This window comes from Stenella coeruleoalba (assembly GCF_951394435.1).
Source record: "Stenella coeruleoalba genome assembly, chromosome: 11".
In the NCBI taxonomy this organism is placed as follows: Eukaryota; Metazoa; Chordata; class Mammalia; order Artiodactyla; family Delphinidae; genus Stenella; species Stenella coeruleoalba.
The window spans coordinates 25,841,273-25,864,737 of record NC_137157.1 but is presented as its reverse complement, the minus strand read 5'-3'; the positions used below and the strand labels follow the sequence as shown (position 1 = coordinate 25,864,737).

The 23,465-nt window shown below is 42.2% G+C and overlaps 1 protein-coding gene across 4 annotated transcripts in view; it reads right to left on the bottom strand.

The window, feature by feature from the left end:
* The window catches only part of TMCC3 (transmembrane and coiled-coil domain family 3), a 396,915-nt gene that overhangs the window by 342,361 nt on the left and 31,089 nt on the right, over window positions 1-23,465 (bottom strand). Inside the window, exon 1 of one of the 4 annotated variants that reach the window (XM_079937186.1) lies at window positions 5,801-5,936. The exons of 2 other annotated variants lie outside the window; for them this stretch is intronic. Coding sequence is in view for 1 of the 2 variants with exons in the window: in XM_079937183.1 (XP_079793309.1) it covers window positions 5,801-5,809 (9 nt within the window). In the remaining variant the exon portion in view is untranslated. Of the gene's footprint in view, window positions 1-5,800; window positions 5,937-23,465 lie in introns of those variants that run through there. One more of the 4 variants, XM_079937183.1, reaches the window with a different exon arrangement.

Sequence of the window (23,465 nt, the reverse complement as noted above, 5' to 3'; positions counted from 1 at the left end):
TGGAAATGAGAGGCATGAAATGAGAGGGTGGGCGGGAGAGCAGTGGCTGAAACATCAGGGACACAGAAATCATACCTCTGTCTAGAGCAGCAAGATAAGCTGAGGTGCTCTAGAGTCAGATGCACAAATGATTCACACCGTTGTTTGGTCTGTAGCATCAGAAAAAAGGACTTGACATCTCTGAGCATCACTTCTTCCATCTTTAAAATGGGAACAAGAACACCCGCCTCTCCACGGATAAATCACTTTACTACAATGTTAGGAAGAAACAGGAAGACAGCACTCTCACACGTTGCTGTGGAGGTGAAAAGTGAGGGCAACTTGGTCATACCTCTCTTTTTTTTTTTTTCAGTTTAACAAACTTACAATGTGCCAGGTACTGTACTTGTCACTTTACAATTATTAACTCATTCCATTTTTGTAACTTTACAATTATTAACTTATTCATTTATTGACTTATGCCATTAACTTATTCAAGATTGTTTGCAAAAATGGCAGCAATGATTCCCCTCACTGTATCCTTGTCCTTGGAGAGTCCCCTCCCACATGGACTCTGAGCTTGGTGGGATACCTGCTTTGGTCAGTGGGACAACAGTAAATGTGACACAAGCAGAGATTTGAAAAATGCTTGTGCTTTGGGGTTTGCCATCTCTTGCTGTTTTTTTGCACCCAGAGACCCCCATGTGAAGAAACCTGCTGTCCCAAATGAGGTCCCCACAGCCCAACTCACTTGTCCACTGTCAGATACATGAATGAGGCCATCCTAGATCCTCCAGCTACCAGCTGATCCACCAGGACCACAGAAGCATGAGAGAACTTAGCAGAGCTCAGCTGGGTTGGCCGGCCAAGAAAAGCCAACCTACCCACTCAAAAGCCGAGTACAATTTGTCTTAAGCCACTAAGTTTTGGGGTGATTAACAAATCAACACAGACTAACTGATAGAATCTTCATAACAATCCTATCAGGTAGGCAGTATTCTTATTCTTATTTTACAAGTCAGGCCACGGAGTTAAAGAGAGGTTAAGTGACTTACACAGCGTGTGAATGGCAGAGTCAAGATTCAACCACCAGGAAGTCCGGCTCCCAAGTCTGTGCTATATTTATGTATCTATATATTTCTATAAATATCTCCCCAATACTATGCTGCTTCACCTAACATAAGTAAAGACGTTCGTATCAGTTGACCCAGAAATTTATCACACAGATATACTCACATACATATAAAATCATGTATGTATAAGATTATTCAGCACAGCACTGCTGATAGTAGCAAAAGACTAGAAACACCACTTCTAGTAGATCCATATAAAGGTATCCTATATGCAGCCATAAAAAGAACCGGCAGATCTACAAACACTGATCTTGTGTACAGGGAAAAAAGCAAGGTGCGCTCGTATGGTACCACTTACATTTACATTTGTGTGTAAAAAAAAAAAAAAAGGGGGGGCGGGGGAGTGTGAATATATACCTGCTATGTATCTGCATAGATTATTCCTGGAAGTACACAAGAAATGGGTTTAACATCAATTATTTCTAGGGGAAGGGAAGCAGCTAGCTGGGAAACAGGGTAGGAGGAACAATGTTCACTGTAAACTTCTCCATATCTTTTAAATTTATATTGTGTAAATGTATCACCTATTAATTGTAACTTAAAAGGTTGTTATGAACATGAAGGGAGATAATAGATGCCTGGCACAAAGAAAGCACTCAATAAATAGGAGCTACCACTGTAATTATTTTTTCACAGCTGATTTCTAACTCTAATACAAATAATTTTTTAAAGTAACCAATCCTCTGAAACCCTTGGCTCTGCATAGGAAAGAGCTCATTTTGGATGCAAAAATAGAGAACAAAACATTAGCTAGCTATGTGAAGAAGTGAAAGAAGAATCCAGCCCATGGCTTCTCTGGTGGTCACATGAGGTTCAAAGCACCGGGCAGAGTGGTAATGCACCAGGTCAGCCTCTCCTCGGAGAAACCCAGTTATTGGGCATCTTCTGTGCTCCCATTTTGAACATTCCCTATGCACCCTTTCATTCAGGAACACCAATGAAAATAGCCATTACTTTCCATTCTAGTAGAATGTCTTCCCTTCCTCTGCATTTACTGATCTACAACAGCTAAAAGGTTGCCACGTGCATCTTCTGAACAGCTAAATTATCTCTTCGGAAACAGAAAAGGTCTGAGGCAGGAGCAGGCAATCTGTAGGCAGCAGAACATAGTGGCAAGAGCCAGGGCTTTGGGGTAGGCAAACCCAGGTACAATTCCAGGTCCAACACTCAGCTGAGTGGCCTATAGCAACATACTCAACCTTTCTGAGCTTGTTACTACCACATCTGTAGAATGGTGACAATAGTTGCTATTTCACAAGACTCTTGCTTAATACATGTACCACAGAAAACGTTCACTGACTGTTAACTATCTTCATTATCATTGGGGCATTCCAACCAAGGCCCAACCACCTTCTTTTCTCCACTTCTCTTTTTCTCTCTCTTGCGCGCACGCACTCCCACATACTCACACGCAATTAGCAACCTTAAATGTACATGAGAGGAGTCCTACCCCTTCCTTCCTCCCACATCAGCAAGTTCAGTTGACTCTACCTCCGAAATATCTCCCCCTCTCTCCATCACTACTGCACTCAAAGGTGATCTCCCTTTACCACTACCATCCCCATTCCATAATCCATTCTATGCACAATAGCCAAACTGATCTTCAAACAAGTAAACCAGACCACATCATTCTACTCTTCTCCTTAAAATTCTCTAAATAGCATCCCTCTGCATTTAGGCTTAAATCTACATTTCTTACCATGGCCAAGAAGGTCCTATAGAACTTGGTCCCTTCATTCCACTTTCCCCACCCCTTATGCACCCCACTCTGCTTCAACTCTGATATCTTCTCTCTGTTTCTCACACAGGCCAAGCCTGTTCCTGACTCAGGGCCTTCGCATTTGACGTTCCTCAGCCTGCAGCACTTTCCCTGAAACTTTGCATAACTGACTTCTTTTCATCGTGTAATTCACAGTTCAAATGTCAACTGTTAGAAGTGTCTTCCTTGCCCACACACACTAAAATGGCTTCACTGCCTGATTCACTCCCCTTCCTGTAACAGAGAAGAAAAAACCTCACTCCATACTGACCTATTCCTTTAGCTCTAAACTTTGTGCTCTGTTGCCTGTGCTTAAGTCATGCTGGCTCTGATCCTTTTATAACAGAATGTTGCCTATAGCCTGAAATATACAGGATAGCCGATTCCCAAGGCTCTGACCTTTAAAGGTATAACACTTTCCCACTCATATAGAGATAAAAAGTTGCAGAACAGAAAAAAACATTTGTCTTGTTGAAGGTTTATAGGAACATTGTGACCAGACCTACAAGGACAGCTGCAAGAACAAGGTATTCCGGCACCAAGAAGTTAGCAACAACCAGCCACACCTCCTCCCCTTTTAGTATAAAAGCAGCCTGAACTCTAACTCAGGTTAAGATGGTTCTTTGGGACACCAGTCCACCATCTTCTCAGTCTGCCGGCTTTCTGAATAAAGTTGCTGTTCCTTGTCCCAACACCTCGTCTCTCAGTTTACTGGCCTGTCTTGCGGCCAGCAGTACAAGCTTGGACTCAGTAACTTTTCCATTATCCTGCTTTATTTTCTTCACAGCACTCGTCACTCTGTAAAATTATTTGAATATTTGTTTACTTCTGTACTGTCAAATTTCTCACCTAGAATGCAGTCTCCAAGAGAACAAGGCTCTTAGCTGTCATCTGCCCTCTGTACTCCTAGAGCTCAGCACAGTGCCTACTACACGTAGTGTTTAATACGTATGCCTTAAGGTGGTGGTGGGCGCTCAACGTGTAAATTGCTGAGCTCCAGTCCTAGAGGCTCTGATATAATAGGACTGAGGTAGAGCCCAGAAATCTGCATTTCTAGTGAGCATTCGTGGCTTCCATCCTAAAGCAGGTGATATGCAAATCTCATTTTAAAATACTCTGGTCAATGCCCTCCATCTCCAAATCTAGATTCTCCACCTAACACATCTTACTTAGGCCTACAGATCCCACCCCAGCTGCCTTCCTTAAGAACCCCAGTGGCACTCAAAGTAAAAGGAGGTTGCTGACCCCTAAATTTGGAGTTCAAACAACTAGCCCCTCCAATTTCCATTTCTGCTGCTCCACCGATGCCAGGCATGCCAACTAGCTGGCCAGTCTGGCTGCAATCCTATTCTCCCCCAAAACACCTGAGCAGGTTTGGACTCACTCCAAAGGTAAGCCAGGTAAATTTCCATGTCAGCTCACTAACAGGCTTTCCAGAGGCAGCTGGGGCCAATTCACACTTGCTCTACATATATTCACGCCAAACACCACCCACCCCCACCAAACAGAACACCTAATAACCTGGCATCATCTGCAAAACAACAGGCCAGAGTTCCCTTTGAAGCAACCCAGCCCCCGAGAGGAAGAAATCTTTGGAAGGGCCACTCAGGGGACCAAATTAATGGGCACATACCTTAGTAACAAGGCAACCCCAAACTCCAAGCCAGAGACATTCACAGGCTCTGGTGAGAGTCTTAATCTGTTTTTCCCATTTCCTCTCTCAGCCTCGTCTCTTCAGAAAACACCCAACACCCTTTCTTTGGCACATAAACTGTCATCAGGGTTGGCCTTAGGAGGTCTGGGGAAATGTCACGGATATCTACCTGGATCTCCTTGAGTTTCCTCCACCCCTTCTTCTCCCTATAAGTGCCGAGATCCCGCGTTCGATCCAAGCAGCCTCTGTCCCCAAGATTAAAATCCAACCGCATAGTGGTACTGGTAACTCATGAAACCACCAACACTTTCGTGTCAGCCAGCTCCCTCAGACACGCAAGACCAAGCTGTGCAGGACCTGTGCGCGCGTGCTCTCCGGGGCGGACAACAAGCATCACCAACCTCAGGCTGTCCCTTGAGGTGGAATAAACCCTGCAGTTCAGCCTCTAGATTGGAGTTTTTCCACCAAGGGCTCTGGCCGGAGGGGAAAGGGTGTGCGCAGGGCCCTCACACCTGCCGTTTGCGAAGGAGCCGCTGCCGAGGGCGCCCCCAGCCCACGCGCAGGGCTGGGAGCCGGCCTCCGGGACTCGGCGCGGGTTCCGGTCGGCGAGCAGCGAGCGCCTGCCTCCCTCGCGCCGAAGGAGTGACTCGAGTTCACACTGCCTTGCGCCTAACAAACGCCGGAAGCGAGCGCGTGTCTAGAGGCGAGGGGTGACGACCACCTCCCCGAAACTCACACCCACGTCACGGCACTCTCACCCGCCCGACTCTGGGGCCCACCCCTCCCTGGAGTGTGCGCCGCGGGAGCCCGACCCGCGCCCGCCCGCAAAGTTTACGAGGCTCCCGAGGGAGGAGCGAGGCGCCAAGCTCAGAACGCAGCGGCGAGCCGAGCCGGCTTGGGGGGCGCGGGGGAAGGGGTTCCCCCCAAAACAGAGGCGCGGGGTGCGGGGGGAACAGCCCACCGCGGCCCCGGGGAGGCGCGGGCAGAGAGCCCCGACGTGTCCGCGCCGCCGCAGGTGCCGGATGAGCCCGATGCCCTCGGGAGAGGAGAGACGCCAGGGCCCCCTGTAGCCCGCCGACGCTGTCCTTAGGGCGCCTCCCCCTACGCCAAGGCCACGGCCGCGGCCCAGCGAGACCGGCCGCCCAGCCCTCAGCCCTTCCCGCCCGGTTCCCCCGCGAGGCTCTCCCATCGCTCCCGGCGGCCCTGAGCCGGGCTGGAGGGGAGCGCTCTCACGCTCGCCGGCCCCCTCCCGCCTTCGAGGCGGGGCGCACTCACCCTCCGCATGGTGCCGGGACGGCCCGGGTCGGGTTCGGCGGCGCGGGCGCGAGGCGGTGGGTCGGGCGCTGCGCACGGCCGGCCAGGGAGTGTCGCGCTGCCCCGTCCTGCATACGCGTGCGCCGCGGCCGGCGAGCAGGCGGCGGCCTCCGCGGGGGCGGGGCGGGGGCGAGCCGACCGCAGGGTCCCCGGGTCCGCCCCGCCGCGGGCCGAGCTCAGGTGCCTTCCTCCCCCGTCGCGGCGTCCCCACCTTCCCGGGCCGCTTCGCCCCTCTCCTCACCCGGAGAGGAGCCGATCCCCACGGCCACCCCAGCGCTGCGAGACGGTTGGAGTTGAACGTCCACCCTGCCGGGGACCCAGTTTGAGGAGCAAGAGGGGATTGTGGAGAACGGAGGAGGGAGTTCTCACCACTCTGAGAGGATTGATGCTTCTGTTCTCCCCGATGGATGGGAGGATGCCTGCCAGTGTCCCATCCTACTTTATAGATTCAGCGACTGTCTTTTGGAAGTCCTGAGCATTCATAAACCTTTTGGGGGGAGGGTTGGGGTGAGAGTTAAGAGTGGGAGACAGCAGATCAACCCGCGGCAGGAGGAAAGACAACCTCTCGAAACAAAGATGGTCTAGTTTTGTCCAGACGAACGAGCTCAGTGGGGGAAGGGGTCTGCATCCTCATTACGGAAGAACCCACAGGTCTTCCTGGCAAACCCCTGCCTGCAAAGCTTCCTCTTCACAGACAGCCTCCCCATGCCCACTCCAACTTCTTCAAACAACAGGGAAAGCCCATCCCTAAATGTTAATGCTGCTGGGAAAAGGATGATGGAGAGGAGATATATTCCTCCTGATCACGGAAACACAGCACACCTTGAGCCAGGGTATGCAGGATCCCAATCCTCAAGGATAAAAGTAGGATGGAATGATGTGTGAGGGTCTTCGGGTAGAAACCTGGCCTTTCTCTTTGGGGTTTCTACTGCTGAACAAAGTAAATCAAAGCACAGAACGCAAGGCAGCCTGAATTCAATATAGAAAAAAACATCCCTTGTTTACCAAAAGATCCTTTGAAAAGCATACAAAGACGCTTGTGTTTTCAAATCGGGCTGTGCCAGGTAAGCAGGCAGACAGCAGTAGGAAAGCTTGTGCTGGGTAAACACTTGTGAGAACGTTTCAGCTTTTACATTGCCTGGCTGCCAATTATTCTGGCAGATCACCACTTACCACTGTCAAAGATATACTGTTATAATTTTCTAACATTGATAGAGTGTCAGCAGCACTATAGAGACCAAATAGTAAACAGACTAAGTACTTCTATGATCAAATGAATAAAAATATTTTGTCTGGATTTCTCTTGGGTGCCTACCAGCACAGCTGAGAGTAGGGGTGACTGATGCGGTAGGAGAAAAAGTAAAGGAAGGAAATTAATGAAATCCGCTCACCCCCCTTTTACTTTAATTTATGACCTGCATACATAAATACATGGGTTTTTTGCTCCCTTGATTTCAATCCCTTCAGATTGGTCTTTGATGTTTTGCCTTTGGGGAAGTAACAGTTGTAGCAAATGTACTTACTTATGCACCAAGGGCTTTACCTATGTTACCACTTTCAATCCATACAAACCTATGCAGTGTACTATGATTTTATGGTTTTTCAGAGAGAGCTACTAAGGCTCAGAGAGGGTAAGTAATTTGTCCAAGGTCACACAGCTTGTTAGTGGCACAGTCAGGATTTGAACTCAGGTTGTCTGACTCCAGGACCCATCCACTTAATCCCCACGCTTTACTGCCCTCCTGTGCTCTGCTTCACATAAAAGGTATAGCAGTGAAAAGTGTTATTCAAAGTAAATATATGAGTTCTTGTCATAGATCAAATTAGTTGCTTCCCATCTCTGTGCCTTGGCTTCCTCATCTGTAAGATGAGAACTTGGACTAAATAGATATGTTAAAGACCTATCCAGAAGTAAAGTTTTAGTTTTAGAGTATTACCATGTGAATATTTTGTGCTCAGCATTGTGGGAAATCTTAACCTGGGGGAACAGTGTTAGTAACGTCATTGGTTTGTATAATATCTCACCACAGCCCCTTGTTTTACACTGCTTATGCTGCTTTCTACAACACCACCTCTCTCTCCTCCTTCCAGTGAATGTTCTTTCCTTTGTGAATGCAATTTCTAATCCAATTAATGTTAATTTCTTACTAAAGTTGAATATAACTCCTGGTGTGTGGTGTGAGGGAGTTTCAGTTAAGTAATTGTTAGGGTGATCTTCAAGCATTAGTTAGCCAGAATAATTTTTAAACTCCCCTCAGAAACCAACAATTATTCAGCTGTGTCAAATAAATGACAACATATCAGATGCTAATGGAACATAGTCATACTGCTCATCTATGGAAATCCCCATGTTTCCAATACTATCATTAACTAACTTGAAGAACCAATTTAGAAGTGGAAGTAGATTGAATCAGATTTTCCTCTTTTTTGCAGGGGAGGGTGAAGAGGAGGGTCTTTATTTCCTTTATATATTTAAAGCATCTTAAAAGTGTTTGAATGATAAGTTATATCACTAGTTCGTATTATCACACCTCCATTAATCTTCTAAACTCAGATGTATTACTGTTTGTTTCCTTGAAAACCACCAAATATTTGAAAATATAGTATATTTTTTTCCCCATTTTCTTTTTCTCAATTGTGTAACAATATCTCCACCAGTCACAAACAGTGATATTTAGCCCTCTTGATCGTCAGGCCAGATTTTTAGGTCCTCATCTTAAATACAGCAGGAAATGTACTAGGATTAGGAGGCCAACTTCTTTCATTATTTATTAACGTAGATAGGTATTTGATATAAAATTGGGCAAAAATGAATCAGTTTATAATTTCACATACATAGTAAATGAGAAATGAATAATTTGTCTATTTTTTGTCGATAAGAAATGTTACCAATTAGCATAACTTCTTACCAGTCTGTCATCCTCCATTTGGAAATTCATTAGTAATGGAATATTGTTTTTCTTTGCCAATGTTCTTAAATCAGAACCCTTCAGAAGGCATCTATTAAATACCTACTGTAAAGGACATACATTATTGGTTGAATCGATCCATAGTTCCCCGAAACAGATCAAGAATAATTTCAAGGAAAAGATATGGTCACAACTACATATACTGAATACTTCATATGCCCCAGGCACCATGACGAGCCATTTTACATATATCAATCTGTTTCATCCTCACAAAACCCTACCAGACAGTTGTTATTATGTCCATGTGATAGGTTAGGAAACTAAGGTCTATCGTGATTAAACACCTTCCATAGGTTGCATGGCTAATAAGTAGTGCAGATCTAACCCAGATCTGTCTAACTCCAGAGCCTATGAGATTAACCAGTGACAGGTGGATGCTAATGTATCACAGACTCTTCTCTCTCTCTTGAACTTCTTCAAAGCAGTGGAAATGTGAGCCAAGAATTTTACATCCAGTAAAACTGATTTTCAAGTATTTATACTAGAATAGAATGGCGTTAACTAAGAAAGGGTTCTTGAAGAAGATGAGTCCTTGTCTTTTAAAAAAAGTACAAGATTTGAATTAAAAGAGTGAAGAATATTCTTGATAGGGGACAGCAGAATGGCCAACAAGCTGGAGGTGGTGACAGTAAAAAAAACAAAAAACAACCAGATCTCCTAGGGAGTCCCGGGGCACATGACTGGGGAGGTATGCCTGGTGGCCCGTTAATAAGAGGCTGGGGATACTCATCAGGGTACGATTATACACATTCCCTCCATTTTTATTTGCATTATCATAATCACTCAAAAATATCCATTTATTTTGCTGTGGAAGGTCTGCGAGGCTGCTATGCCATTGTTTTTCTTCTTGCCCTGGTCAAGCCCTCTTTGACTTCTCTGAGCCACAACCTAGGAATTGGGCATTCCATTAAAAAAATTTTTTTTTTTTTTTTGGTGGCCTGAGGATGCATGGATGGATAGTGGGGAAGAGCTTACCTGGAGCTGTGTGTAGCCTTTGTTGGAGGAATTTGATTCTGCTTTCTTCTCTGAGGTTCTGTACAGGGTTCATTCCCTAACAGGTATTTAAAAAGACAAAATTCACCCACACTCCCACCCCTGATATTGTTTACAAATTTCCATATCCTTTCCCAGTCTCAGCTCAAATGCATATCTGCTTGCAATCTGTTTACATGGCTTTCTCTTCTGCTAGACTCTTTTAGAGAAGGCTCCTTAAAGAAGGAAGGGACTGTCTTAATAATTCTTACATCTCTACAGCCTATCACAGAATAGGCTCACAAAACAGGTACTCAGTACATGTTTAACAAAAGAATGAATGATGTTAAAACCATATTGGGACTTCCTTGGTGGCACAGTGGTTAAAAATCTGCCTGCCAATGCAGGGGACAGAGGTTCGAGCCCTGGTCCAGGAAGATCCCACATGCCGCGGAGCAGCTAAGCCCGTGCACCACAACTACTGAGCCTGTGCTCTAGAGCCCATGCTCCTCAACAAGAGAAGCCACTGCAGTGAGAAGCCTGGGCACCACAATGAAGAGTAGCCTCCACTCGCACGCAACTAGAGAAAGCTCGTCACGCAACGAAGACCCAACGCAGCCAATAATTAATTAATTAATTAATTTTAAAAATACACATATTGTAGCCTGCTCCTTTCCATCGACAAAAAGTTTTCTATATTTTTACATGGCCTTAATAATTACCTTTATTGCTGCTTCTATGGACATCTCACTGATATATTTTATCATTTAACCATCCCTTCAAGTTGTTATTTGAGTTGTTTCTACTCTTTAGAAATTCTTTGTGAGTTAGTAAGTAGGGACATGACTTGATATAAACCAAGATTTAGAGGAGGATAATATGAATGTGGTTGGTCAAATGGTCCAGTTGTAGGGAGGCCAGTTAGGAAGCTCACTTCAGTCACACAAAATGGTGCTGATGAGGTGGCTAAGGCCAGGATTAGAATGGTGGTTGTGGAATTGGAAAGGGAAAAACAGTTTCTGCATCTGTTGCTAAAGCTGGAAAGATGTAATCATGGGTTTATCCCTATTTGGGGCTAAATATATGACAGACACTGGGGACATTGTTCTGTGTTGAAGGGCATTGTTTTAGCACCACGGACAGCTCCTGGGTTGTCAGGCAAGGGCTCTGGGTGGTGTGGGGCCATTATCGCTGTCTGATGGCTCCTTTTAATAAAAAGCAATAAATAACATTGATCACATACTCAGTGAAAGCTTTACATGCATTAAGGTATTTAACTGTCACAAGGAAGCAGGCACAAAAAGGACCCCCAAAGTCAGACGATGGCAAGTAAGGCAGAGCTAATTTCTGAACCTAGGTGTTCTGGCTCCAAAATCTATTGCACCATATTGTAAAAGAAGATTACAATTAAGTATGATAAATTATATGACAGAAAAATCAAAAAAGAGGGGTATCTGAACTACATAATGAAGGAAAAGGAAGGGAGGAGTATTCTGGGAAATTTTCCCAGAGAAGAGAACACTGGAACTAAGTTTTGAAGGATGAATGAGATTTAACTAGAGAAGATAGCTAATAGGCTACCTGAAGCCCTGTGTTGAGAAGGGTTCCGAGGCCAGATCCAAGCTCAGCAAAAAGCCTCCTGTGATCAATTAACGAATGAGGTAGAGAATGATAGGAGACCTGAGCTAGGGAGGTATGTGGGCCAAATAATGAGGGACCTTGGATGTAAGTTAAGATGTTTACACATTTTCCCTAAAAGCTATGAGAAACCACCAAAGAGTTTTAAGAAAGATGTGGCAGGATAAAATTTGCATTTTAGGAAAAGCATCCTAAGATGTCCTAATACCTAATGTAATGAACAAAAACTAGCTCAGAGAGAAGGCAACACGTTCATCCTAGATAAGGTGGGAACAGGGGCAAAGAGACCACATCCACTCTATAATAGTTACAAAAAGATCTGATTGGAGCCGCCTTTATTAAACAAGAGTGAGATGAAAATAAACTACATGGTGACCATGTAAATATGGTACAGTCAAACAAGGGAGGGATGGGGAGGAAGGAAGGTAATAGATGAACTATGAAGAAACCAGTCTGGAAGAAAACATAACACCAAGATACAGGAGATCCCCAGGGAGTGCATTGCACAAAAAGGCCTTAATAAGAAAATGAATCTGAGAAAATAAGATCTCAAAATTGAGACGCTAAAATGACAGAGGGAGAATAAAGAGATTTCAGAGCTAAGGAAATGAATCAAGAACTGAAACAACACCATTATATATCTAATACATAAATTAGAAATGCCAAAGTAACAGGAAAGACATGATTGAAAATTGAATTAATGGCATGGATAAAAGGCTTGAGATAATTATGGCAAGTACAAAGGGAAAACGCAGAGGGAGTAAAGCAATTAGGGAGAAGATAATAAGGAGATAATAAGAGAACCAAGAGACAATCAAACATAAGGATAATTGGTATCCCTAACTGTTGTATAAAATCCAATAAATGCAACAAAATATTCATTCAGAAACACAATACAGGGACGTTTTTCCTAAAATGAAGGAAGAACTGAATCTGCAGAAGAAATTTTCCACTGTATACCAAGGGAAAAAAACTGCTTTGAACAAACATCAAGATATAGCCTGGTTGTTACTAACTTTCTAGGGGAAATAATTATTTAGACATTGGGCAGAAAAGGCAAATCATCCATGGAGGTGGAGGTGAGTAGGGGTGGAATCAAGCTGGATACAAACTTTTCCAAACAGCCTCAACACCAGAAGACAATAAAACAATGTCTAGAGAGTTTGGAGAGAAAAAAGTATGACCTAGGAATATTACACCTAGCCACAGGTAGATTCTCATGCATGAAAGAACAGAGTAAAATACCCATGAGTCTTTCTTAAAAAAAAAAAAAAAATTAACCAATCAGGACCAAGAAGTGAATTTTTTAAAAAAGAAGCAGGAACAGAAGACACCAAGGTAAGAATTAAAAGTAAAAGAGGGGCTTCCCTGGTGGCGCAGTGGTTGAGAGTCCGCCTGCCTATGCAGGGGACACGGGTTCGTGCCTGGGCCCGAGGGGATCCCACATGGCTGCGGAGTGGCTAGGCCCGTGAGCCATGGCCGCTGAGCCTGCGCGTCCGGAGCCTGTGCTCCGCAGCGGGAGAGGCCACAACAGTGAGAGGCCCGCGTATTGCAAAAAAAAAAAAAAAAAGTAAAAGAGCCTGGGACTTCCCTGGTGGCACAGTGGTTAAGATGCTGCGCTCCCAACACAGGGGGCCCGGGTTTGATCCCTGGTCTGGGAACTAGATCCCACATGCATGCTGCAAATAAGAGTTCACATGCCACAACTAAGGAGCCAGTGAGCCTCAACCAAGTACCGACGCAAGCAAATAAATATTTTTTTAAAAATGTGACTGGTTCTAATTGAGATGTGCTAAGTAAAAAATACACAATGGATTAAAAAAAAAAAAGTAAAAGAGCCTGATGATGGACAGGTAAGCTATTTACATACAGAACTAAGACAAAGAACTGATGGAATTCTAGCTATGGAACAAAACGTAGATGTTACGAATCCTGACAAAAATAATAGAAAGATTTTACAAATCAGGAGGTGGGAGAAGGAGAGAGGGAAGACGTAAAATGCTAATTACCTCATCTTTCACCTGCAGGGAACCAACTGCCATCATCTAAAATTGAAGCATAAATCAAGAGAAATATTGTAACTTCAACTTCTTAATGATTTCCTAAACTTCAACTTCTTAATGATTTCCTAAACTTCAACTTCTTAATGACTTCCTAACTTTTTTCTTAACCTCAGGAATGTCTTATAAAACACTTCTCCCATGGTGGGGATAAAAAGTTATCTGAAACTGCATTACTTCAGTTTAATTTTAGTTTTTTTCTTCTGTAAAAGTCAAACTTAAATTCAGTACTTCAATTAAAATAACTTTGGTAAATAATCATGAAATACTCTCTCTCCATCTGTCTGTCTGTCTCTCTCTCCTCTTCCAGCTTTATATATAAATAAAAGAGACCTTGAATTATGTTATTATTTCTGGGTGGTGAGATGTTTTTCCAGTTTTATTGACATATAATTGACATATAACACTGTATTAGTTTAAGGTGTACAACATATTGATTTGATATACATATATATTGCAAAATGATTATCACAATACGTTTAGATAACACCACCTCACATAGTTATAATGGCATGATTTCCTTCTTTTATGGGTGGTGAGATTTTGAGGAATGTGCTGCTTTTATTCTTTGTACCTTTCTGTATTGCCTGAAATTTTTGGTAAGGAACAGGTATTTTTATTTAAAAATAATTACCTTTTTATCATAAATGAATATGGCTGCTCTATATGACTGGACATGGAAAGATGTCCATGACATACTGCTGAGTGAAAATATTGCTAGTTTCAAAACTGTATCTACAGTATATTGTCATTTAGGTAAAACCTACATAACATTCATGCTAATATAAAAGTCTGAAAAGACAAACACCAAAATGGTAACCGTATTTATCTCTGAAGTTGGGATAAAGAATTAAGAGAAGCGCTTATAATTTCAGTATCATTTAAAAAATCTTTTTAATTGAAAATGAAACACAGATACAAACACAAACAAAAAGCAAATGTGCAGCTTTTTAAGTTACTAAGGCGAACATCCTTGTAACCACCGCCCAAGTCAACAAATATAACTTTGTCAGTAACCCAGAAATCCCTCTGGTGCCCCATCCCCTTTCCTCCCCACAAAAAATTAATATTATCCTGACTTTTAAAGTACTGATATCCTTACATTTCTTTATGGTTTTATCACTCAAGTACACATGTTCTTAAAAACACTGATATGTTGTTTGTCTCTTTTAATCTACAGATTCCTCCTCCATTCCTTTCTTTTCCTACATCGGTTGAAAAACCCTGGGGCATTTGTCTTGAGTTTTCCACAGTCTGGATTTGGCTGCTTGCACATTATAGTGCACTTTAATTTGTTCCTCCGTCCTCTGTATTTCCTACAGAATGGCAACTGGATCCACATTCTCTTTGGCAAGACTACAGGTGGTATTGCGCTTTTATCAAGAGGCATAGCATGTCTGCTTGTCTCTCTTTGGGTGATGTTAGCAGCAATTGATCAATACCTTAATCCGTTGACTTTATAAGGACTGCAAAATATTTCTACATACCTCAATAAAAATAAGAACTATAAAAAAAAAAGATTTCTGGGGAATTCCCTGGCGGTCCAGTAGTTAGGGCTCCACGCTTCTACTGCAGGGGGCACAGGTTCAATTCCTGGTTGGGGAACTAAGATCCCACAAAAAGGTTTCTAGTTCTACACTTCTTTCTCATCCATTAATTGAAATGCTTTTATATAGAGATAATTTCCCCCATTGGTTACCCAGTGTTACAATTCATACAGAAAAGGCAAGATAATTATTTGACTCGGCTTTCTTTACCGGTTCTCAAGATAATGAATTGGTTCCCTATCATCGTCTGAAAGTAATAAATTATTTTTTAATATTTATATGAATTCATTGGTTAAACATATTTGGTGGATTTTAATCAATTGCAATTATTATCCTTTCTGAAGGCTCCAATTGTCTCACCTCTGGCCAGTAAGAGCCTCTTCAATTCAGCTTCTGAGATTTTTTTGTTTTGCCTTGTCCCTAGAAGTATTTGATACCTTCCTCGCTATCAGGTATGACAGAATGGTCCAGGCTCAACTGGTACATTTTCTGTCCCAGATAGGAACCAGCTATTTCTCTGAGACTTAACCATTTCTCCAAGAAGCCTTAATTTAATTGAGTGGTAAACTGTATTTCAAGACCACAACATTGGTACTAGGCATGCTCCATGTTTCTGCTTTCCTCACAAATTTTAGGCGTCTGGATGTATATGATTTATATATAGCCTTATAGTCTTAGCTCTGTCCCCTGAAGAGGCCTAAAATCTATATACAATCTACAGACGACAGGCTATATAAACATAAGTCATGTAGACTAAAGACTCTCTCTCCGCTTAACTCTGGGCTGTTTTTCCCTTCTCTACTGTCTACCTCCACAGTTTCTCTTCAAGGCAATGTCCTATCCTGAAAAGGATCCCTGGCCTGGTCAGTTCTGAGAATCTGTAAAGGTTACACTGCTCCAGCTCTTTCCATTTTTACTGCGAACCCACTCCATTCTCCTGCTACTGGAGTTGGCGGATCTCTTCCCCGTTACAGCTGCTGTTCTCAGATTAGCCTGCCATGCTTTCCAGTGAACATATGTTGACTGTTTGGGATTCTCCTGCTCTTAGATCCATCAGATGTCCCCCTGCTTCCCCCTCCTTTCTCTGCACAGATGTTGATACCATGCAGGTCTTCATGTTCACAGGTTTTGGATTTAGCCATCTAGTTTCTCTATCTGTCTGTATGTGGCAATTCAGAGAAATTTCAAAAACTATACTGCAGCTACCACTATCCCAGCTCATTTTTATTTTACTACATTTTTACTAAGGCTATGTTTAGGACATTATGTTTTCTGGGGGAAAAAAGCAACAATATTTCCATTTGGGGAAGGAAGAAAAGAAAAGGTTAAGTCTGACTGCATTGTACTGTTTGGCTTTGGGGGAATTAAACAGATACAATCAGCTGGTATGCACTAGTACAGCTATACCATTGTTAAAATATTTAAGTACTTCCATTTCAACTAGTAAGTACCACTATTCCAACCCCGAGTTCTCCTACCTTGAATGTTCCTTCCCTATGTCTCCCAGATCTGAAGAGTTAATGTCTGTTACAGGAAGGGTCCTTCAGGATCCTGTTCCAGCTCACTGGCTGGTTGGTCAGTGTCTAGGCTGCGCTGTTGGTTAAATATCTTGACTATGACCTCTGGGCAGGCTACACAGTATGTGGGAGATGAGAGAGAGGATGACAAGGGTGTGTGCCTCAGCTGAATAATTCAACCAGTATGTCTTAAGCATTTCCTATGTGCTAGGCACTAAGCTAGGCCAAGAGGGTAAAAAGACGATAAGACAAAGTTCATGCCATTGAGGAGCCCACAAGGTACTGTGCCCTGGGGCCACCGAGAGGATGCCAGTTTTGTCATACTGGGGTACAGACTTCAGTCCCCGAGCAGAAATGAGAGGAGAAAGAAAAGTGCAGACCCAAGGTTCTTACTTAAGCCATCACCTTAACAAGCTCAAATCTCTCCACCTTTGGAACAGTGACTGCCATGAAAGGCTGGGCAGCTAATTAAAACACATGGTAAATAAGCTGGGCAAGGAACAGTCCTTGTACACAATGAATCAAGCAGTTTCCTTAGACACAAAAACCTGTATCCTTATCTATAGAGTGAATCAGTTATTTAACAATTCATATTCTGTGTCCTAATTGGACTAGCAATGGTTTCTTTGAATACGGAGGAAAAAGAGACCTGGAGTAAAAGCAGGCTGGAAGCATAGTATTTGTCTAAATAATTACAACATTTTTTCTTAAGAAAGACTTTTACACTCAGGAATGCAATGCATTGAGAAGATGCTCTAATTTTTGTTTGCCCAGTTACTGAAAGCACAAATCTCTTGGAGGAAAAAAAAAAAAAAAATTAAATAGGACTAGCTACACACTGCCAGAGCCCAAAAAGCACCCTGAAGGAAAAAAAATTACCTGACACCTTCATTTCCCCAGTCAATAAATTCCAACTGATCACATGTATTAAGCAAATACATATTAAGCACCTGCTACGTGTCAAGTGTAGTCCCTACTATTACCAAATTCCACTTTACCCATCAGGTAAGTTAATATGCAGAGGAAAAGCTCAGCCTTGCTTCTGTAGAAGAGGTATAGAAATTCAACGTTTCCCACAGTGGAGGTAATACTTAAACAGGAACCAGACATATATTGTGAGTAGGACATTATTGTTTATACCTTCAGTTGGGGCTTCTGAGAGAATGAACACAGTCATAGCAGTTTGATTAGTCTGTAGGAGTTTATGATACATTTGGGAACCCCCTATTTCCGAAGCAGAAGAATCAGACCCTATAAATTATCAGCTGACAAAATGAGAATGTTACATTGGCAGCTGCTACCATCAACTTCTAGTGATACAGTGGTTTGCAAGATGGGAAGGGGATGTATCAAAAATCTTGGTGGGGTGGCAGAGGGAAATAAAAGGACCATTTTCAAATTACACATCCCCTCTAAATAAGAGATTTTTATGTGGAAATGGTTATGAGCATAGGCTTTGGAGTCAGCCTGCCTAAATTCAAATCCTGGCTCTAATACTTATTAGTTGTGTGACTCTATATAAATTGTGCAACCGCTACATGACTCACTTTTTCCATCTGTAAAATGGGAACGATGACATTTGTAGTATGTGAATTAACATGTGAATGTGAAGTAACGTGTGAATTCACGTAGCTAAAGTCCTTAGCAAAGTGCCTCCCTCTCAGGTCCCTTTCTACTGCTGCCTCTTGCTGACCTAAGCTGACCATATAGGGAGTGCCCCAAGCCTCAGACCATGACAGAATCAAGAGAAGGAAGAAATCTTGGAGGCTATCTGCTCTTATTCACTCTGGAATTTTCTCTCTGAAATCTTGGCCAAGTTACCTGGCCCCTACTTGAACACACTGAAAACCCTGTCCCATCTCTGGACATTTGAAAGGTCTCTCTTGCACTGCGCTGGGGTCTGTTTCTGTCTCCTCTGGCTGTTGCTCTGGCTGTCGGAATCAGAGGTAACAAGGTTATTAATATCCCTTTAAATAAGGGAGGACAGCTAATGGTGCACAGTTAAGCCTGAGGGCAGACTGCGTGGATGGAGTCTCAGCTTCCCATTTTACTGGTTGTGTCATCTTGGGCGACTTTATCTTTCTGTGCCGCAGATTCCTCATTTGCAAAACGGACATGCTAATACTACCAATTTCCTAAGGTTGTTGTGAGGATTGAATAAAATACCATATGTAAGGAACCTGGTTCTTAAGACTCAATAAATGTCATCAACACTGATGCTGTTAATATCCCTCTTGGGCATTTGCTTCTTCAGGCTAAACATCCCTATTTCCTTCACTTGTTCCTGATACAATTCCCAATACCATCTCAGCCCTTCCCTCTGAGTGAGCTCCAGTCACCAGTAATCCAGTGTTCCTCTCCAGTGTTTCAGCTCCAGTAATCCTCTTTAACTGTATCCCCAGGATGGAGCCCAGGACTCTGGTGGGTTCCTGTCCACAAAGAACAGGGTGAGCCATCCTCTCCCTTGTTTGGTTGTTTGTTCATCCACGGATTCATTCACAAATGATTTTAAGCATTTATATTTTTATAAATGGATCCTAAGGGAGAATTGGCTTTTTTAGTGAGCACATCATGGTCTTGACTCACACTGAATGCACAGTGGACTCGATCAGGGGTTGGTAAATATTTTCAACTTTGCAGTCCATACCGTCTCTGCTGCAACTACTCAGCTCTGCTGTTGTAGTATGAAAGCAGCCACAGACAATATGTAAAACTTTATTTACAGAAACAGGCTACTGGCTGAATGTGGCTGATGAGCCATAGTTTACCAACTCCTGAATTAACACATAATATAAATAAGTCTTTTTTACCATATGATCCAGTAATTCCAGTTCTGAGTAGTTACCCAAAGAAAATGAAGTCTCAAAAAGATACCTACATACAGCTCAATATCAAAAAAAAAACCCAATCAAAAAATGGGCAGAAAATCTAAATAGACATTTCTCCAAAGAAGACATACAGATGGCCAAGAGGCACATGAAAAGATGCTCAACATCACTAATCATTAGAGAAACGCAAATCAAAACTACAATGAGGCATCACCTCACACTGGTCAGAATGGTCATCATCAAAAAATCTACAAACAATAAATGCTGGAGAGGGTGTGGAGAAAAGGGAACCCTCCTACACTGCTGGTGGGAATGTAAATTGGTACAGCCACTATGGAGAACAGTATGGCGATCCCTTAAAAAACTAAAAGTAGAGCTACCATATAATCCAACAATCCCACTCCTGGGCATATATTGGGAGAAAACCATAATTCAAAAGGATACATGCACCCCAATGTTCATTGCAGCACTATTTACAATAGCCAGAACATGGAAGCAACCTAAATGTCCATCGATGGAGGAATGGATAAAGAAGATGTGGTACCAAAAAAAAAAAGAAGATGTGGTACATATATACTATGGAATACTACTCAGCTACAAAAAAGAATGAAATAATGCCATTTGCAGCAACATGGATGGATCTAGAGATTATCATACTAAGTGAAGTAAGTCAGAGGAAGACAAATATCATGATATCACTTATATATGGAATCTAAAAAAAATGGTACAAATGAACCTATTTACAAAACAGAAATTGAGTCACAAATGTAGAAAACAAAGTTATGGTTACCAAGGGGGAAAGGGGGGTATAAATTGGGAGATTGGGATTGACAGGTACACACTACTATATATAAAAGATAACTAATAGGAACCTACTGTATAGCACAGGGAACTCTATTCAGTGCTCTGTAATGACCTATATGGGAATGGAGTCTAGAAGAGAGTGGATATGTGTATATATACAGCTGATTCACTTTGCTGTACAGCAGAAACTAACACAACACTGTAAATCAACTATACACCAATAAAGAAATTAATTTTTTTAAAAAAGGTATCTGCACCCCCATGTTCACTGCAGCATTATTTACAATAGCCAAGAAGACATGGAAACAACCTAAGTGTCCATTGATGGATGAATGGATAAAGAAAATATTCCATTATACACACACACACACACACACACACACACACACACACACACACACACACACACTAGAATATTATTCAGCCATTAAAAAAGGAAAGAAATTTTGCCATTTGAAACAACATGGATGGACCTTGAGGACATTTTGCTAGGTTAAATAAGTCAGACAGAGAAAGACAAATACTCTATGCTCTCACTTATATGTGGAATCTTAAAAAAACGAAAAAACAAACTCATAGGTACAGAGAACAGATTGATGGTTGCCAGAGGTGGAGAGCTGGGTGATGGGTGAAATGGGTAAAGGTAGTTAAAAGGTACAAACTCCTAGTTACAAGATAAATAAGATGTGAGGATGTTATGTACTGCATGGTGACTAGTTAACAATACTGTTTTGTATATTTGAAAGTTGCTAAGAAAGTAGATCTTAGAAGCTCTCATCACACAGACAAAAAAATGTAACTATTTGTGGTGATGGATGTTAACTAAATTTATTGTGTGGATTGTTTCCTAATACTTACATAAATCATTATGTTGTGCCCCTAAAACTAACATAATGTTATGTCAATAGTATCTCGGTTAAAAAAAGATAATTTTTTACATGTCTTTTCCCCACCTCTCACCCCCTGCCCAGCTTGTGTAGCTGATTGTTTTTGTTGTTACTTTGTTTTGTTTTTTAACACACATGCAAGGCCTTTCATTGACCTCTCTTCAGCTTTATTTTGTTGGACCTGGTCCTTTCTACATCCTGCCAAGATCTGAGCCCTGATTTTGCCACTGTGCAAAGTAAACCACTATCTCTCTTAACTTTGTAACATCTGCCAATAGTGCCTTATATATATATTCATCCAAGTACTTGATTAAAATTTTGAACTGGAAAGATCTGGGGACAGGGTCTTAAAGCATGCAATAAGTAATCTCTCTCCTTGTTAACTCTGCTGTGTCCTCCAGAATTTGGCCTGGTTTCAGCTTCCAGAAAGTTATTCTTACAACTCCTCTCCCTTCCCAAGCCTTCCTGCCCAGACTGAGGAGGACGCCCATATTAGTCTGCGTTATCCAGCAAAATAGAACCAGTAGGATACCTATCTATCTATCTATTGACCAATCAAGATTTACTTTAAGAATTGGCTCCCATGATTATGGAGGCTGAGAAGTCCAAGATCTGCAATCAGCAAGCAGAGAGAGAATTCTTTCTTAGCCTTTTCTTCTATTCAGGCTTTCAACAGATTGAATTGGATGAAGCCCACTCACGATGGGGAAGGCCGTCTGCTTTACTCAGTCTACCGATTCAGATGATAATCTCATCCAGAAACACCTTCACAGATACTCTCAGAACAATGTTTAAACAAACAGCTGGGTTCCCCACGGCGCAGTCAAATTGATCCTTAAAATTAACCATCACGATGCCCTTTGAATTTGGCCCATAATACCCTACACATACCTCCACCGCAGCACTATGACTGCTCTATAATTGTGTCTCCCCAACTAGACTACATGCTCCATCTCAGGGCACGGCACACAGTCAGTACTCAATGACTGTTGGCAGAACAAATGAATGAATGAATGTGTGGCTTTGTGTATGTGTCTTCCTTAGCTTCTTCCCTTCATCAAAAATTACTTCTCTCTTAGTAAGTCAGATAGAAAGGACAAATATCATATGATATTGCTTATATGTGGAATCTAAAAAAATGGTACAAATGAACTTATTTACAAAACAGAAACATTCACAGACTTAGAGAACAAACTTATGGTTACCAGAGGGAAAGGATGGAGGTCGGGGGGAAGGGACCGACATGTACACACTACTATTTAAAATAGATAACCAGGACTTCCCTGGTGGTACAGTGGTTAGGAATCCGCCTGCCAATGCAGGGGACACAGGTTCGATCTCTGGTCCGGGAAGATCCCACATGCCACGGAGCAACTAAGCCCGTGCACCACAACTACCGAAGCCCCTACGCCTAGAGCTCGTGCTCCGCAGCAAGAGAAACTACCACGATGAGAAGCCCGCAAGGAGTAGCCTCCGCTCACCGCATCTAGAGAAAGCCTACGTGCGGCAACTAAGACCCAACGCAGCCAAAAATAAATAAATTAAAAAAAATAATAAAGTAGATAATCAACAAGGACCTACTGTACAGCATAGGGAACTTGGCTCGATATTCTGTAATAACCTCAATGGGAAAAGAATTTGAAAAAGAATGGATACTTGTATGGGTGTAACTGGATCACTTTGCTGTACACCTGTAACTAACACATCATCATTAATCAACTATACTCCAATATAAAATAAAAATTAAAAAAATTACTTCTTTCTTATTATCTTCCTTTGAAGACCAGCTAGATCACTGGAATTTGATAAACTAATTGGAGATAAGGTGTAAGTGAGAGATAACGGCTCAGTGCCCCATATCTTCCAGGATTGCTTGAGAGGTGTTATTTTAAGAAGGGTGTCTAGTGTCCTTATCACAAAGGTCTAAGTAATATGGCAATTTCAGGTATCACAGAAGAGAGATTTTGGAAAAAGGATGCGAATACTTAGTCATCCTCCCCAAAGCACATCACGTTATCTTTTCCTTATTATGCCCATAGAGTTTTTTAATAATTTATTATCAATGACAGTAACATAACAGCAGCTTTATCTTTATTTATTGTCATTTATTTTCCAGATAAGACTATATTCAAGACAGGCAACTTTCTGGTGATTGAACAGCATGATATTGGTTTCAAAGGTGAGGATATGAGTTGCTTTGTTAGAGATTCTCTGGGGACAAGTCTGAAAAAACTGTATGGGCCACAGATGGTATTTATGGATATTATTTTCAGTCTATAAACATTTGTGTATATTCTCCAAAGAACCTGTGTCCAGGCTTTTCTTATACAAAGGCATAATAAGGAAAAGATAACATGGTGTGTTTGAGGCTATTGTTATTAAACTAACTGATCATGTGTGCATG